Source organism: Drosophila busckii, chromosome X, assembly GCF_011750605.1.
Source record: "Drosophila busckii strain San Diego stock center, stock number 13000-0081.31 chromosome X, ASM1175060v1, whole genome shotgun sequence".
Lineage (NCBI taxonomy): Eukaryota > Metazoa > Arthropoda > Insecta > Diptera > Drosophilidae > Drosophila > Drosophila busckii.
In genome coordinates, this window is record NC_046608.1 from 8754804 (window position 1) to 8771951 (window position 17148).

The 17148-nt window shown below is 39.2% G+C and overlaps 1 protein-coding gene across 2 annotated transcripts in view; it reads left to right on the top strand.

Annotated features, from left to right (window-relative positions):
• The window catches only part of LOC108606787 (rho GTPase-activating protein 26), a 36464-nt gene that overhangs the window by 12994 nt on the left and 6322 nt on the right, over nt 1-17148 (top strand). For both annotated transcript variants that reach the window (XM_017997227.2, XM_017997228.2), the window contains exons 2-3: nt 12472-12629; nt 12687-12860. In XM_017997227.2, the coding sequence (XP_017852716.1) occupies nt 12472-12629; nt 12687-12860 (332 nt within the window). The remainder of the gene's footprint in view (nt 1-12471; nt 12630-12686; nt 12861-17148) is intronic.

A 17148-nucleotide genomic window follows, 5' to 3' on the forward strand; every position in this document is an offset into this window, starting at 1 on the left:
TGGCATTTATTTAAATATTTTGTACCAATTGAAACTTTTGTTTGTTTCGCTTCTCTCTTGACATTTTAGTCATTTGCAAATGGCAATAACAACAAAATAATTAGCATGCCACATGTGCGCCTAAGCTGCGTGTGTGTGTGTGTGTGTATTTATTTGTTTGCTAAGTAAAAAACAACAAGAGATCAACAGGTTGTCAGCCATGCCCCCGCCAATCCGCCCGCTCGCCTCACATTGTCGCCAGTTTTTTGGCCCTCGCGCTCAGTGTTGCCAACTTTTGATTAGGAAAAAAAAAGCTAATTTTGACTTGAAGAAACGTAAAAAAAAAACGAAGCCCTAGGCGAAAAAAAGTTAAAAAGCTGCTGGTGATTTAAGTGAATAAATGGGGAATGGGGAACCTGAGAAAAATTCGTTGCTTAGTCATCAAACCGAAATTTCAGAAAGGTTATAAAAAAATTTGAAACTTGCTAAAATAAAAAAAAGCGAACAAAATCCAAACACATATTTTAAAATCCTAGAATTTAGAAAATTTAGCTGCAGCTGAAGCTTCGAAAACAGCCAGATTTGACGGGAAAAAAGCGAAATTGGCTACAGTGCTCGCTCTCTCGCTCTCGCGCTCTCCCTCTCTGTTTATTTGTTTACTTGCTATATTACAATACGCAATTAAATCCACATTAATCGCATAAACATTTGCTATTTATAAGAAAAAAGGCTAAAAACTCAAGGCAAAAAAAAATAAAAAAGAATTATGTAAAAAATCTGAAACTTTAAAACTTGAAACTGTTCTTGGCATTTTGTTATTTCGGTATGCGAAAAATGAATTACAATGAATTGAAGTAAAAATGAATTTGTTTTTAAGCAACAATAACAATAACAATAACAATTTGCTTTTGTTGCAAACATATGGCAGGCGCATGCTAAGCTGCCAGTAATTTCTTTTGTTATTAATATTTTCTGCTTTTTATGCGTATCTTAACTTTGAGTCAGAGCCAGACGCTGCCGCTGCCGCTGCCGCTGCCGCTGCTGATAAGCAAACACAAATGCTAAACATAATAATAAAATATATACACACACATGTCTATATATAATGACTAAGTCGGCTGACAAGAATTCAGCTGATAAGCTATAGAAACTAGAAAACATATGTAAGATAAATAAAACAGACGCTCAACTCGCTCGCTCGCTCTCTAGCAAACTTGTTAGCTAAAAAACGCATTGACGCTTTATTGGCCAAGTCAATGCACTAGGCACTAGCACATATATATTTATTTATATATATGGTGTATATATGCAGACAATTCAAGAAATTCCAGACATTTTGCACGCCGTTTGCATGCAAATGATGCGGCGCGTCTTCATTTCATTTCAGTCTCTGAGTCTCTCGCTCACTTGAAAGCGACAGACAGACAGACAGACATATATAGCATTATATGCAATAAATTGACGCTGATCTCAGCTTGCTATATAAGCTATATATGCAGCTATATAGAAACGACTTCTAAGCGGCAGCAGCTTTGTATCAAAAAGTGAAAGTCCAAATAGTTGAAATGCATAATTAAATTTTGACAGCAACGTTTGTTTTAATGTCAAATAATTGCGTTGCGCAATTTTCTAAGCGATATAATATATATACATTTAATAAAATATAAGTAAATATATATAGAAGTGCGCAAATTCTATTTAAATTCAAAATCAAACTCAAGCTTTGTTCGTTAACATAAAATATGCTGAATTAATTAAATTAGTTTGACAAATATTAGCTACAGCTTTAGCTTCATTTATGGCAATTTGTTTGCCAATTTTTGGCTTAAATATTGTGAGTCATATTTGCTAATAATATAAACTTGTTCATAGCTCTAACTTTTAACAGCAAAAGTGAGCAATAGTTCAAATTATAATTTAGCTGAGCTAACAAACAATTAATACTACTATATACTCTACTATATAATATGCTATATACTACTACTATATAGTTTGAAATATTTTAAAGCCTGTTTGCTTTGTTTCAAATGCATTTCAAATGCGTTGCCATCATTAGTTGCAGTTTTGAATTTCAGTTTTGCTGTCTGTTCGTTCGAATTGTTTTTTACGCAATTGTTGTTGTTGTTTTTTATATTTTTTAATTGATTTTGTTTGTTTTCCTGCTTTTCGAAAATTACAAGCTAATTTTCACTTACATTTTACCACTTGCCACTTACAACAATTTCTTTTGTTGTTGTTGTTGTTGTTGTTGCTGCTTTTTACGAAATACGTAAAAGCGTTGCGAATGTTTCATGTCTGGCTAGTCAGCATGTGTTGCAAGTTGCCACAGTCAGGCTGCAACATTTGGCTACAAGCGACGTGCGTTCAAATTGTTTTTTTTTTTTCTTTTCTTATTTTGTTTGTATGGCGGCCAATTTAAAGTTCAATGTACAAAACAACAAAACTGCGTTGTGTGGCTTTTAAGTGTGTTGCGCTTTGTCTATGTGTGTGTCTGTGTGTGTGTGTGTTTTGTATGTCGTGTGAGTTGCAATTGTTAATTAACATGCAGCAAAGTCGCAACAACTTTAAACAATAGAAAACATTGGACTAGTGTCTTGGATTTCAGTTTCCCACCACGACGCCAATAAAAGGGCGGCCAGAGGGTCGCATAAGCACTGAGAGAAACGCACACTGCGCAAAATGCAAATGCGTATTTCATTTAATTAAATTTAATTGCAGTAACAAGTATTTATTAAACTATGAGTTATATAATTTATGCAGTTAGTTTAACAAAATATAAATAGCTTAATATATACCGTATACACATTTGTTTATAATATATTGCTAACAATACAACAATTTTGCTTTAAGCAAATACAAAAATCTAAGCGCTTTATTTTCTTGCAGTGTATGTTTTGATATGCAATATAACTCATGCAACTGCCAACCACCCCCCTCCCCCAAAAGCTTCAACAAGTGGCACTTCACCTGCTTATTGTTGTTGCCTTATTCGCAATTAATTTTTGCAACTTGTCTTGTCTTTGGCTTTGGCCATGGACCTGCCTGCGTGGCTTCATCATTAGCCCCCATCAAACGCTTGGGAATTGGCCTGGCCTCGCTCGCTCGCTCGCTCGCTCAGCCTTGGCCAAAAGGCTATAAAAAACTCAATTTTCTATGCGCTGGAACTTCCTTTGAATAGAGACGCTCTAATTGAGCCATCCACAGCCTTCAGTTCAGTTCAGCGCTGCCGACACTATTGGGGCTGTAAACAAATAAACAGCAACAACAACAACAACAACAAACAATAAATATATATAATTTTATTCAATTAAAGCAAAGCAAATGCAATCGTAATAATTATAATTAATAAGTTAGAACGCTGCGAATTCAAAAGCTACAGCTACAAACTAATTTGCGCTCACTTAAAGTTAGACAGACAGACGAACGGACGGACGGACGAGCAGACGCCGCTGCTAATGATCATAATAAGGTTTTGGCCAATGATGAGCTACAGTTGGCGTTGCCCCCTCCCCTCCCTGTTGCCCCCGCAGTCTGTGCAAAGACAGAGATCGAGCCACTTATGCGTGTCATGTGGCAATTATGAATGAAAATGGCCGTCTAATTGCAAAAACTGAAATGAAATGGCAAATGCAAAGTAAAAAGCAAAAAGCGCTAAAGCAAACACAATGCAAAAAAAAAATTATATAAATTTATTTATATTTAAATTGCAGCTTGCCAAAGTTTTGGCTTTGATTGAATTTTGCAATAATTATTTATATTTAAATTGAAGCCTGCCAAAGTTATTTTATATTTTTATATAAATTTGCTTATATTTAAATTGAAGCCTGCGCAAAGTTTTGATTTTGCTAGCAGAGTTTGTTTTATTATTTGTTTTATTTATATTGAAGCAGAGTTAATGTTAGCTTAGCATACTTTTTATTATTAACAAAACGGACAATGAGTCAGTCAGTTGGGAGTTGTGCAAACAAAGCGCAAATGCAAATACTTTTTGCAACTTACAAGATACAAAAGCTAACGGTAAACGGAGGCAGCGGCAGCGGCAGCGGCAGCGGCAACAACGACAGTCAACAGTTCAGTGCGGTCATGTGTGCAAATGTCAAAGTGGCGCGCAACCCGTCAATGGAGGCCACAGCGTCGTCTTCGGTCTGCAGCAGCAGCAGCGCCCGTTCCCCCCTTCCGCCCCCCTCCAGCTACTACAAGCGTGGCATGCCTCAAGAGTTTGAGAAAGCAAATGGGTGAATAAAAAGCGCAAGTTAATTTTATGCGTTGCACACACACACACACACACACACACACACACACACACACACACATTTATATGCTTAATTTGTTGTTTTTTTTTTATTTGACTTTTTATTTGCTTGTTGTGTGTGTTTTTCTTGTCTCTTTTGTTAAATATTCAAATTAAGCGTTAACAACAACAACAACAATTAGTTGATAACTTAACTATTTTCACTTTTATTTGCTTACAAGTTTCTATGTACCATACGCTTGCACATATATTTATAAACAAATATATTTAACAATAATTTGTAGCAAAATTATGCAAATTGATTTAACAAAGCGTTTAGTTGTAAATATAATTAATATATAGACACAGCTATAAATTTTAGACAGCAGTTCAAATGTTAAGTCTAATTTTACTAAAGCAAAGCAGCATATTGCTTAAAATTTGATTTACGCTGAACTACAAAAGCATGTGAAATATATAAAATTACTGCCGCTATTGCTATCTCACTCTCGCGCGTTATGCTGATCGCTTTGTAATCGAAAACGATTTTCCACATTGACGCATTTGAAACTAACATAAGTATTAAAGCCCCCACAGTGTGTGGGGTGTGGTGTATTTTAGGGGGGTGTGGGGGGCAGTGTCTAAACTAACAAAACTGGCCGCTTCAATGGCTTGACGACTCGTTTGCCTGCAGGTTTGTGTCTAGGCTGTGTGTGGTGGGGAGTGGGGAGTTGAGTGCAGTGCAGTGCAGTTCGCTGTGGTGGCTTTGACATTCGCTTGCAAAATAAAAATGCAGCTTGCGGCGGCAGCGGCAGCGACTGCGACTGCGACGTTGGCAGCGCCTGATTTGATTTCGCTTTGCAGTTTTGCAATTTTACGCAATGCGCCGGGCAATGTCAATGGCAGTTGCTCAATGGAATTGTTTGCTGTTGCTGTTGTTGTTGTTGTTGTTGTTGGTTGCTGCGTTCGTTGCCCGACTTGGGTCATTGGCAGCGCAAATTGTTGGCAGAGTCGTTGGCCATTTTGCCATCATGCATGACCTAATCAGCTGCACTTCATTATAGTTTGCATAGTTGTCAGCAGCAGCAGCACACCCCACCCCACCCCACCACACCCCACCACACCCCACCGAACCAAGAGAGTCAGCATGACACATTTTAATTGAGTTGAGTGTGGCAACTGCACAGCAGAGCTAAAGAAGTCGAAGGTGTGTGCCCCGCTTATATATTATACAGTTACTAATAAGCATTTAGCAGTGCACTTATACTTAAGGCAACATTTATTATTGTACTCGTTGCACCCCCCCAAGAGTCGCCGCCCATTTCATTCAATCAACTGGCTCTGCTCTCATTCTTTGCTGCTGCCCACACCTTCAACCTTCAGTTCAGCTTAGTTCAAAAGCGTTTGGGGGCGCACATAACGGAAACAGTCAGACAATGATAATATATACAATGTGCCAGATATCTTGCAGATACAAAAAGAGATGTAGCTACAGTAAGAGCTCGCAAATTCGAATTCCAATTCGAATTCAAAATTTACGCAGAGTTTGATTAATAAACAATTGTATAAAGCGTGTGTTTACTGTACAGTACACTATGCGTACAATTATTTAACATAAATCTCTCTCTCTCTCTCTCTCTCTTCGCTGCTCTCGCACTTTCGCTTGCCTCTGCTTGTTTGTTTGCAATTGCTTTGGGTATCTTTAGCTGACTCTGCTGTCAGTGCTTGACAATTCAGTGACAGCCCAACACTTTCCACCCACAATTGCTGCAAGGCCCACGCCCACGCCCACTATTGTGTCTATGTCTTCTCGCGTCACTCGCAACTGACACTGATGATGAGTTGCTACCCATCAGCAGCAGCAGCAGCAGCAGCAGCGCAAATGTAGATCGAGCTGCTGTCGTCATGAGCCAAGTGTGCGGCAATTATAAAAATTAAGTAGCCAACAAGTTGAGCGCAATGTATTTATACGGAACCAATAAATATAACAAGCATACGCCCCATTGATTCGCACTGAACCAACACACAGGCCTCCCCCTGCGCCCCCTCTCACTGCATATTATTTATATATATGTCCCTATTTTGCACTAGCGCAATTTTTATATATTGTGTGCTACTTTTTATTTTCAATTTCCAACTCGCATCGCAGATGCATCTGCAGTAATTAATCTAAGCTGGCAATGTTAATTAGACTTGCCGATCTAATTATACGGCTGATTTGGCTGCGTTTATCTTGAATCTAACAATTGCGCTGGCTGCGGCTGCGGCTGCGACTGCGGCTGCTGCTCGTTGATTTGACCTTTGTCGCTTGCAAGTTCTTGTGGGCTGAGCTACAGTTAATTGCGCCTAATTAGCTATGCCCCCCTCCCCAGCCAACATGTTTGCTCTTTCGCTTGGCCTCAAATCGCAGGTAGACGTAACCAATTAGAGCAAGCGAGCTCTCCAACAACAACAACAACGACAACAACAACAACAATTTTCATCAATTGTACACGGCTCGAGCTCTCTGACGTTTTATAGGTAAATCCAATTAAAAGTTCTTAAGCACAAAATGAAAAGTTCATTAAATTTTTTTCGTGTTTTTTACTAGTTTTATTTCTTCTTCTTTCGCTGCTTCTACTTTTCGTGTGTGTGTGTGTGTGTGTGTGTGAGTGGAAAATGAGCAATAATGTAAGTAGATTACAGCAGCACCGTTAGCTTTTCATTCATTAGTGGCGCGCTTATGATTATTAAACAAATATTGAGCATTTTTATGACAAACACCAAAGCATAATCTGTAATTTTTTATTTTCTATTTTTTGAGTGTCAAGTTACACGCGCGTCAATCAAACGCAACAAATAAACAAAGAACAACAACAAATCAAATATAGGCTACAATTTTACAAGCGCCAGCTAAAGCGTAAGAGAGAGAGAGAGAGAGAGAGCAAGAACAAGAGCGAGAGAGATTGGGAGCAATGACATATTGAACATCATGCGGGCAGCCCCACACCCCACCCCTTTGCTGACGCCCACTGTTTGTCTGTCTGTCTGTCTGTCTGTTTGCCCAATTCATCTATCTGCCTAGCTGGCTGTCCATTTGTCTATTTGTCTAACTGTCGCTCTTTTCACTCTGCGCCTAGGCAGGCAGCAAAAGAAGTGACAAGTTATTTTCGTTTATTATTTTGACATGTTGTGCACTTGTGATTTACACACACACACATAGATACTTATATATATGTATATGCCGTTCGGGCTAGCGGTAAAGCTAAAGATAGTCTTTGCGTTTGACCGCAAACATTACGAGCGAAATAACTTAAAACAGAAGTTCAATGAAACTTTACAATTGTCCATTGGCTTGTCTATGATTGTTGTTGTTGTTGCTTTTGTTGTTGCTACTGTCAACATGCCTCGCATAGAATTATTTCAAGTGTGTGTGGGTGGGAGGGGCCTGTATATTACTTGAGCCTCATAATTATGAGTGCGCGAATTGTATTTAAATGAATTTATAGCAATAAATGACAGTATTTTTTTTTTTTGAAACGATTAAATTTGTAAGCTATTGTTATAACTCTTAATATATTTGATATTATTTAAGCAATTGAATATATAAATAATTGCTTAAGCATGGGCTAATTGAATTGAATTTAGTTACTGCAATTTAGCAAATTGAAATTTCAGACTCACGCGCTTTTTAAAGTGCTGCAGAAATTCAACTTTGCTAAGCTGTATTAATTTGAATTTAATACATATATATACCCCTTTGCTAATTTTGAATAATTTGAAAAGTAATTTGTATTGACGTCTGCGCCACAAAATTCAACTGCGTATCGATCATAAGGATATTTAACCCGAACCCAAACCCAAACCCAAGCTCAAAACCCTTGCGCCTTCGACTTTGCTCAGCTCTTCGTTTCTTTTGCGGGCTAATTTATGTTGTTGCATTGTTGTTGTTGTTGTTGTTGATGCTGCGCGTGTTGTGCATTTTTCATAATCACTTTGGCAGCGCGGCAACGCCCCTTTTTGCATTAAGGTACCGCTAAACTTATTGTTGTTGTTTTTCTTTTTGCTTTATTGCAAGGTTTGCTTCGTTTTTGTTTTAGTGCTGCTGCTGCGGCTTGAGGCACACACTAGTGTGTGTGTGCGTGTGTGTGTGTGTGTGTGTTAGTGTGTGTGCATTCCATAAAACGCCGCATGGCGTTTGACAAATTACAATGACGTTGACGTTGGACTTGGCTGGCGTTGCAGAAAGTTGGGTCTGCCTGCCTGCCTGCCAGACTGACAAACTGACAGACGGACAGACTGACTGACTGACTGCCAGCCCCCAGGGACAGCTGAGAGCAGCGCGTCGAGTAGGGTGTGGAGCTGTTGGCGACTGCGACGGCGACGGCGTTAAAAACATAGCAGCAGCTAAGAAAGCGGCTAACGGTTTATCAGACAGCGTTGACAACAACAATGAACAAGAGGAAGAAGAAGAAGCAGAAGACAACGCAGCGATGCGTTAAGCGCAGCCGCAAAAGAAAACACGCGACTAACTGCGAATGAAAATCACAACAAATAAACAAAATGCGCATAATGCACTCGAAACATAACGAATTGCTGCTCTCTCTCTCTCTCTCTCTCTCTCTCTCTCTCTCTCTGTCGCTCTGCCAGTGGCGTGGGGGCTGGGGGGCGTTGGCCAACATCAATTTTCGAACGACATGCAATCAAATTAAAGAAAATTACAATTAAAATTGCATTTATTATAAATAAATGCGTATTATGCACAGCAATTTGCCATTTAAATTATGCGCACAATTTGCATGAATTATAATTAAAGCTGCTATAATATTGTAGCAATTTAGAATTATATAACATAACAGTTTATGCTATAGTTTGGTTTGGCAAAAGCAGTTAAAGCAATTGAAATTCTATTTAAATAACAATTTAAAAACATTTTTTATTATGCTTAACTTTGTGAGAATCGCTTAGAAGAGCGACCGTGCGCTTGTTCTGTTATCAATTATTAGCTCTTTTATTACATTTATCTGCCTGCTATTTGTTGCTAAACAAATCGCATTATAATTAGAATTATTTGCAATGCTTTAGCATTGATAAAACCTAATCGAGCGCTCTGATTAAGCAAAAAATCCCCACAATGCTTCAATTTCCATTTGCTCTTGGACTCTGGACATTAATTTCTGCGTCTGTGTGCGTGATTGCGATAAATGCGCTGAAATTAATGGGCTTGGTGCCCATATTAAGCTGAAAGAGATAGACATAGAGAGAGAGAGAGCGAAATATTGCATTTACTTGATGGGGCGTATGCTTAAATAAATAATTTTACTTTATGATTTGTGTAATTTAAACTGAAATTATGCAATTAATCAACGCTCAAGTCTCGAGCACAGAATCTCTCTGATGTCATAAAAAAAAAAATGAAATAAAAGCTGCCATAAATGTAGCTGGGGCTACATTTGCCAAAAGCGTGCAACAAAACACACACACGGACAGACGGACGGACGCACAGGCAGAAAGAAAAAAAAAGCACATAAGCTAAATGTAGGCCAAAATAAGAGAAATGACCTTAGCCATGTCGAAAGATTTGTTCAGCAGCAAAACAACAAAAAAAGGCGAATAAAAAGAGTCAGAAAGCAAAATAAAAATGAAGCAAAAATAAAGAGCCCAAGAGCGCTAAAAGCTGTTGGGGCGACCAAAGACCAAAGACGCCAACGCCAGCAGCAGCAGCAGCAGCGACGGCGGCGGCGGCGGCTGCGCATGCGCAACAGAAAAGGAAACAGAATAAGCTGAAAGTCAAAGACGCAGTAATTTGTGGCGCGCGTGTGTGTGTGTGGCAGCCACAAAATGTTGCAAGTCGGGTATATGCATTGCTTAAATTACAAATTGTTGAATTTATTACTTTATTCATTTAGCTATTTGCTAAGCTTGCTTTTATTTCAAACTTTACAGGGTATGCAACTCTTGTATACGCCTCGTTTTTATTTGTTGTTACTCTTGGGCTGCGTATGCTAAAAATTCTGTGCGTTGACCTATATTTAAATCTGTTGTATGTGGGACTTTTGGCATTTCAATTCAATTCAAGTCCAGTGCAGTCAGTGATGAGCTGACATACTTCAGGATTCATTAGCTTGTAACTCAGTTAACTAATTACAAAGCCAATTGAAAGCCATTCAAGCATGCGTGCTAATTGGCCCAGCTTGTCTCTTCTACGCTTTGATTTTGATTTACAGTTAAATGCACTATAGAATTTATGCTTTAATATCGATTAGGCGTGCTACTAATTTATGCACTGCAAATAAATAAATTAGCTAAAGGCAATAATCAATGCAAACATGCGCGTAGCTTCAATGCTGTTAGAGAGCGAGAGAGAGAGAGAGAGAGTGAGCGCGGCAGCGCAGTCTAACTGCAGTCAAAACGAAGCTCCCAACCCCAACGTACAATGCAAAGCAGCAGCAGCGACGCTTTACTCTCGATCGCGACGCGAGCAGCAGAGCAGCGCTGCTTACGCGTGGGCTGATTAGAAGCAATTGTCGCTCTCGCTCTCTGAGTTCTGCGTGGCTTGCGCTCTCAGCTTCTATTCTTGCATTCAAATGTGTGTGTGAGTTGTGAGGCTGATGCTAAGCGAGGCCACTGGCAGGTCAGTTGTGTCTGAACTGTCGGCAGGTTAAGCAAGCAGTGGGAATGACTGTCCGCCAGCATAATAAATATATATATATTTACTAGCAATTAATCGATGCAGCTAGTTTAAGCAAGTTAGTCCATAATAAATGATGCTTATGCGCTATTATTATTGGCATAATTAGCTTTTCACAACTGCAACGAAACTGAATCAATCAATATGATTATTTCTTTTATCATTTATAGCTTTTTATAAATATGAAGCAGAGTAATTGCGCAAATCACCCATAGTACACACACACACACACACATACAAAAGAACTTTAGATAACGCTGCTGCTGAAAACAAGTTGCTGTTTTTTTTCGTTTAAACTTTAATGCATAAGTTTCTTTTTTGGCTAATTTCACCGCAAGTTGTTGGGAATTTTTAAAGTCAAGTAAAAAGCGTAAATTGTGTTAAGTGGCAAAATGGCTATTAAATTAAATTAACACACGCATGTGAAGCGAATAATTATCAAATCATAAAATGATTACGCATATGTAAAACGTTATTAACAAATTAGTAGCTGCATAAGACAGAGACAAATTCGGTTAAGCGTTTGTAACGTAACGTAACAACAGCAAAAATGTAAAACAATAACAAATGCGTTGCGTGTTTTAACAATTTATTTAACTACATATATAGTTGGAGTCTCGTATGTAGATCTCTCAACAGCTACGCATGGATGCACATTAGAGACTTATGCAATAATAAAAATAAAATGCTCGACTTGCAGTTACCCAGTTGTTAGATATTAAACAATTACGCATTGCGCTAAGTTCTTTTTAATTGTTGCTGTTTATAGGGTATGCATTGTGTTTGCTTTTATTGCCATATTTGCGTTTTAACAATGCCACAAACTGCGACCTTGAATTTATTTACATGACAACAAAAGCAACTAAAAACAATAACAACAATAATTACGAATTAGAATAATAAAGCGCTGGCCTGCCTGATCGGCTGGCTGACTGACTAGAAAGCAAAGTGTATATTATATAAAACTATAAAACTTTCACCTACAAATTGGAATCGAAATGAATTCCAATCAAAGACAGCAAAGAAAGTTTAGAAGTTTTTTAAATGCGGCAGCAGCAGCTACGAATGAAAGAAAGAAATAATAAAAGACAAGGCAAGAAACAAAAACCAGCAGCTAAATAGTCTGGGCCGTCTGGGCGGCCCCCGTCATTTGGTTTATGGCTTATTAAACTTTTTTTTTATGGTTTTTAATCAAAACGACGACGACGCTATTAAAAACTGCTATATGGCTCATCAGAAGAAAAAATCTGACAAGGCAACTTGGTAGGCTGGACTGGCGTAGAATTTATGCTTTAGTTTTTATTTTGGGCTTGTAATTGCGACTAAGAGTGAGAGAGCGATAGGTGTGATAACTTAAAGGCTGAAGATCCTGGAATAAATGCTCATGCGAAAAGAAAGTGCCAAAAGCTCTGAATTGCTGTTGTGAAGAGAAAGCACACAAAGGACAAGGCACAGTCGACAGCTATAGCGTCTATATATAAGCGAACTATGAAACCTTTGTGCGCCGCACACTTTACTACAGAGTCTGATAACAATGGCGCTTTGATTTGATTGCATTTTAACTTTGCATTTGCAACTCTCCTGTTTACAGTGCTGTCCACACGAATGAAACAATTGGCCATTCTACTCAACGACTTCAACTTTGAGTGCATCGGCACTGCTCAGACCGATGACGAGAATGTCATCTGCGAGAGCCTCAAGCGCTTTGGCAACATCATCGGCACCATTGAGGATGAACGCGATAAAATGGCAAGTTAACTGACTTTTAACTATGTATTTCTTTATATTTACCCAACATATTTGCAGCTTACGCTTGCCGACAAGCATATTATAGAGTCGCTGGAGGATTTTCGCAAGAAACAAATCGGCGGCGTTAAGGAGAACAAAAAGAAGTTTGATAAGAAGACTGAAAAGTTCTGTCAGTCGCAGGAGCGTTTTCTAAATATGTCAACCAAAAAGCCCGAAAATACGATACAAGAGGTGAGTGCTTAGACTTTAATTTCAAACTGTAGCCTCTGCACTTGATATTGATATATATATATACATATATATTGTCAGTCAACCCTTAGAGCTAACCCCGAGCGTACACACAAACTTAAATGCTTGTAGTAGTAGTTTTTGCAATTCCAATGCTTGCCACACACACACACATGCACATAATGTCTACATGTGTGTGTGTGTGTGTGTGCATGTAGCACAGTTTTCAAAAAAATACATACAAAGGCAAGAGTTCCATGACCTACGACAAGCTACATCAATATTTAGTTGGCATTTTGTATATAAACGCCCACAGTGCAACTATATAACGGTTTCTATGTGTGCAGCAGCGTGTCTGACCAAAGTATACACTTTACAGAATTTATAAAGCACTTGAAAATTATTGCAATGCACAATAAAAAATATATGTCTAACTAAAGTATACACTTTTTTGAATTTAAATGCAGTTATTTAAAAGTTGAAACTAAAGTACACACTTTAAAATTTTAAATAGCTGCATTTTAATTCAAAACAAATTTTTTATTCATAAGTAAATTTTATGTATTCAGCCAAAAATAACGCTAAAGCTCACATTAAAATATTGCTATATTATTTAATAATATAACATGCTGCTCGACTATAGCATACACTTTTATATTTGTAGAATTAGACTTAATAATTAGCATTGATCAAACAGTAAAAAGCAATTTAAATTCATAAATAGTGTAAACAGTTAAAATTCATATATTGCTGCTTGACTATAGCATACACTTTAATATGTTTAGAATTACAGAATTAAAGCAATTCAAATGCATAATTAGTGTAAATAGCTAAAATTGAAATATGCACTTTTTGCCAAAACTTTTGTTGAGCTCAAAGCTTTAACTTTGGCAACGATGCAACGAGCAGTGTGGGCCAAATACATAAGCTCAGCTAATATATATGTATATGCCACATAATGTGGCGTGCAACGTTGCAACTTTACTGCCAACTTTACTGCTCTCTATGTATGCGTGTGTGTGTGTGTGTGTTAGTTTAGCTACTTGCATATTAATGGGAATAAAAAAAGGCAAAAGCTTGCGCTTGCAATTTGACCTGCGCTAGATCCTGTCTGAAATTCAGTTATGTACATAACTGTATACATATATATACGTTATATACTGTGTTGCCACAGACATGCGCGCAGTGTAATTTCATTTTGTGGCCAAAGGCATTTCCGGTCAGCGCCAAATTATTAATGCGAGCAAATGTTTAAAAATTTAAATGAGCATTACATTTTATAGTTGCAAATGTAATTGTCATTTGGCCTCGATTTAAGGGCCAATAAACTTCACAGTCAGTCAGTCAGTCAGTCAGCAAACTGCTTGCAGCGACTGTGTAAACACAGTTAAAATTTTAGCACAGCAAATGCGGCCAATATAAACAGTCAGCAATGCTCAGTTGGCAGTCGCAGCCTCCGGCCTCCAGCCTCTGTTCGTCGCTCTCTATGTAAACTAATGATGCAGCCAAATCGCAAATCGAACTGCAACGTACCCAGCCCAGATAGCTGCTGCCACTGCTGCCACTGCTGCCACATGTGGCATGAAGTTGCTAACGTTGCTGACCAATCTGTCTAATTGCATATTGAACATGTGTAATTGCCTGGCAATTGGCACGAATTCTGCGGAATCAATAGCCAGATGCACTTTTCGCAATTGGGTCGCAACGAAACTTGGTGCGTATTTTGCTGAAGCAAACAAATTCGAAGCTAAAAGTTCTTGAATTGAGTTTGAGCCAACTAAATTCTAATACAATTTCAAATTGCTTTTGATTTTGAATGCAATGTGCGCTGCGCTTTGAGTTGGGCGGGCCATAAAGTTAATTGAAGCAAAGGCAGCCGGCCCAATGGTCATTAAATATTAATAAGCCTTGCGTTTTTAGTGGTAGCAAGGCCTATATACATATTAGAGTTGGGGCTTAATGGGTCAGAGCATAAGCCGAGAAATCAATCAAAATGTATTTTGAGCTTGCGTAGGGCGGCGGCAACTTGATTGCTAACATTTGTTAGCAAACACACAATTGAAGTTGCAACTCTCTCGCTCTCTCACTCTCTCTTTCTCTCTTTCTAATGGGTTTATCTGTAGCAATGCAAGCAATTGTCGTATTGATTTTCCGCTTCGGCATGCGTGTCACGTAAAGCGGCCTCACACCTTGCGTAGCGCAAAGAGCGAGAGCGAGAGCGAGAGCGCGCGTACCTGTTTTGTTGTATCCTGCGCCACATAATTTGCCAAGTCTGCTGCAGACGGCTTTGCCGGCCGGCCGGTCGGTCGCTCTGCCGGGCCATAAGCCACACAATTTGTTATCAGTCACGCGTCGGCAACTGTGGGCGGCGTCGCGGGGCCCAGTGGGTGGCAGCGCCTGCATTTGAGGGTTGCTGCTGCTGCTCTAAGCATCTTTAACTTCACTTTGTGTGCTGCCCTTTGGCTCATTGTTTTGCATTTATGCTCTCATATACTCTATGCTCCATACTCTTTGTTTTCTGCTCTGCTATGTTGCTAATGCGCTTTGCCCTGGCTTCGCTAAGCCTATTACTGTCTGCTGAGCTGAGCTGTTTGTCTATTTATGAGCAAACTTTGTTGCATATTAGTTTTTAGTAGCGTCTCTATGTAAAAAAAAAGTAATTGCAGTATAAATTTGAGCTTAAAATTAAAGCAGCATTTGACTTTGGCTAAAATGAAAGTTGCAGCCAGCCAGCCCAGCTGCCAGCTCGTTAAGATAATGCCAAGCAACGTGCCACATGCCACATGCCACCCTCGCTGCCTCAGCCGCTGTGCCTTATCATATGCTGCAGTTGGCAGTTTCTTTTGTTAAGCTGTCAGCTTTGAAGGGTGTGAAAATGCGTCTTATGTGCTGAGTGGGTGGGTGGGTGGTTTGGTGTCGCCTCCGCTCAGGGGTGGCAGTATCTGCAGCAGCAGCTGCAGCATCAAGCGAAGTGTTCTTCAGTTTGCTGAGCACAATTTCCGTTTTGCCAATAAAACGTAATTAAATGGAAATGGTTGCGCAAAAGAAAGTTGCCCACGTTGAATACGCCTACGCATACACACACACACGCACACACACACATGCAGCATCCACACGCAAAATGTCAGGGCTGACGTTCGTGGCGCGTTGGCTAATTTTAACACGCGCCAAAATAAAAACGCGCTGCTGTTGCAGCTTATTTACAGCTGATGGCTTCCAGGCAGCGTCTCAGCTCCATGTTATGTATCTTAGCTGTGCGAATTCGTAACTGTATACATAGCTATTTGATTTTTTTTTTTGGGCTATATTTAGTAACAAGCGCAAATGCCGGCCGCCTTATGTAGGCGTCGCATAGAACGCCCACGCAGCATAAAGCGAGAGAGAGAGCGAGAGCGAGAGCGAGAGAGTGAGTGCCAGCTGAGCTTTAAAGCTGTTGAGCAGCGAACTTAGCATTCGAATTAGTTTTTCAAAAGCAAGTGCAGCTTGTTAACATTCGAACGATAAGTTATCGAAGTGCGAGAGAGTTGCCCCCCCTCGCTCTTTTGTCACTGAGAGCAGTCACCGTGTATGCAAAAGTATGCTACGCTGGCTTTACTTCTTTTGTGTGCATGTGTGTGTGCCACTTAAATGTCACAGTGCCTGCTGCAACTTGTAATATAATTTGCCACTTGAGCAAAGTGCTTTGCCTGCTTGCAATCGTCTTAACGCACTTGAAGCTGTGTGCTGCATGTAATTCAAAGTGGCCAGCAGCCACTTTATTGTTTATATTTTATTTATGTGCAGCCCATTTAGGGCATTAAAATTGCCGCTTAGCTGCTTAACAGCATTAAGCGCAGGCGCCAACCCACGCACAGCTGTAAAATAACAGCAGCCTTAACATTAACATTAAGCTTAACATTAACAGCAGCAGCAGCCGCGAGTTAAAAGCTGCAGCTTGTCGCTGTTAACGCTGCTGCTGCTTTAACAGTTTTGCTTTTTTTGGCAAACAACAACAAATTTGACACACATACATGTAAAATTTTGCGCAGCATTTTGGTGTGCGCATCACACGTGCCAGCTGCCAATTGTATTTGTATGCATATATACGCATACATAACACAGCTGCGCTTGTATTTGTGTGCGTAATGCGTGTTTATGTCTGTGTATGCGTGTGCGTAGCAAATTGTTAGCAAAACTAAAACAACTGCAAATTAAATCAAAACGTTTGCTATACAAACAAACAGTAGCTCAAGCATTTAATACAACATAAGTACAGTTAAAATATAAAAGAACAATATGCGCAAAGCTCAAC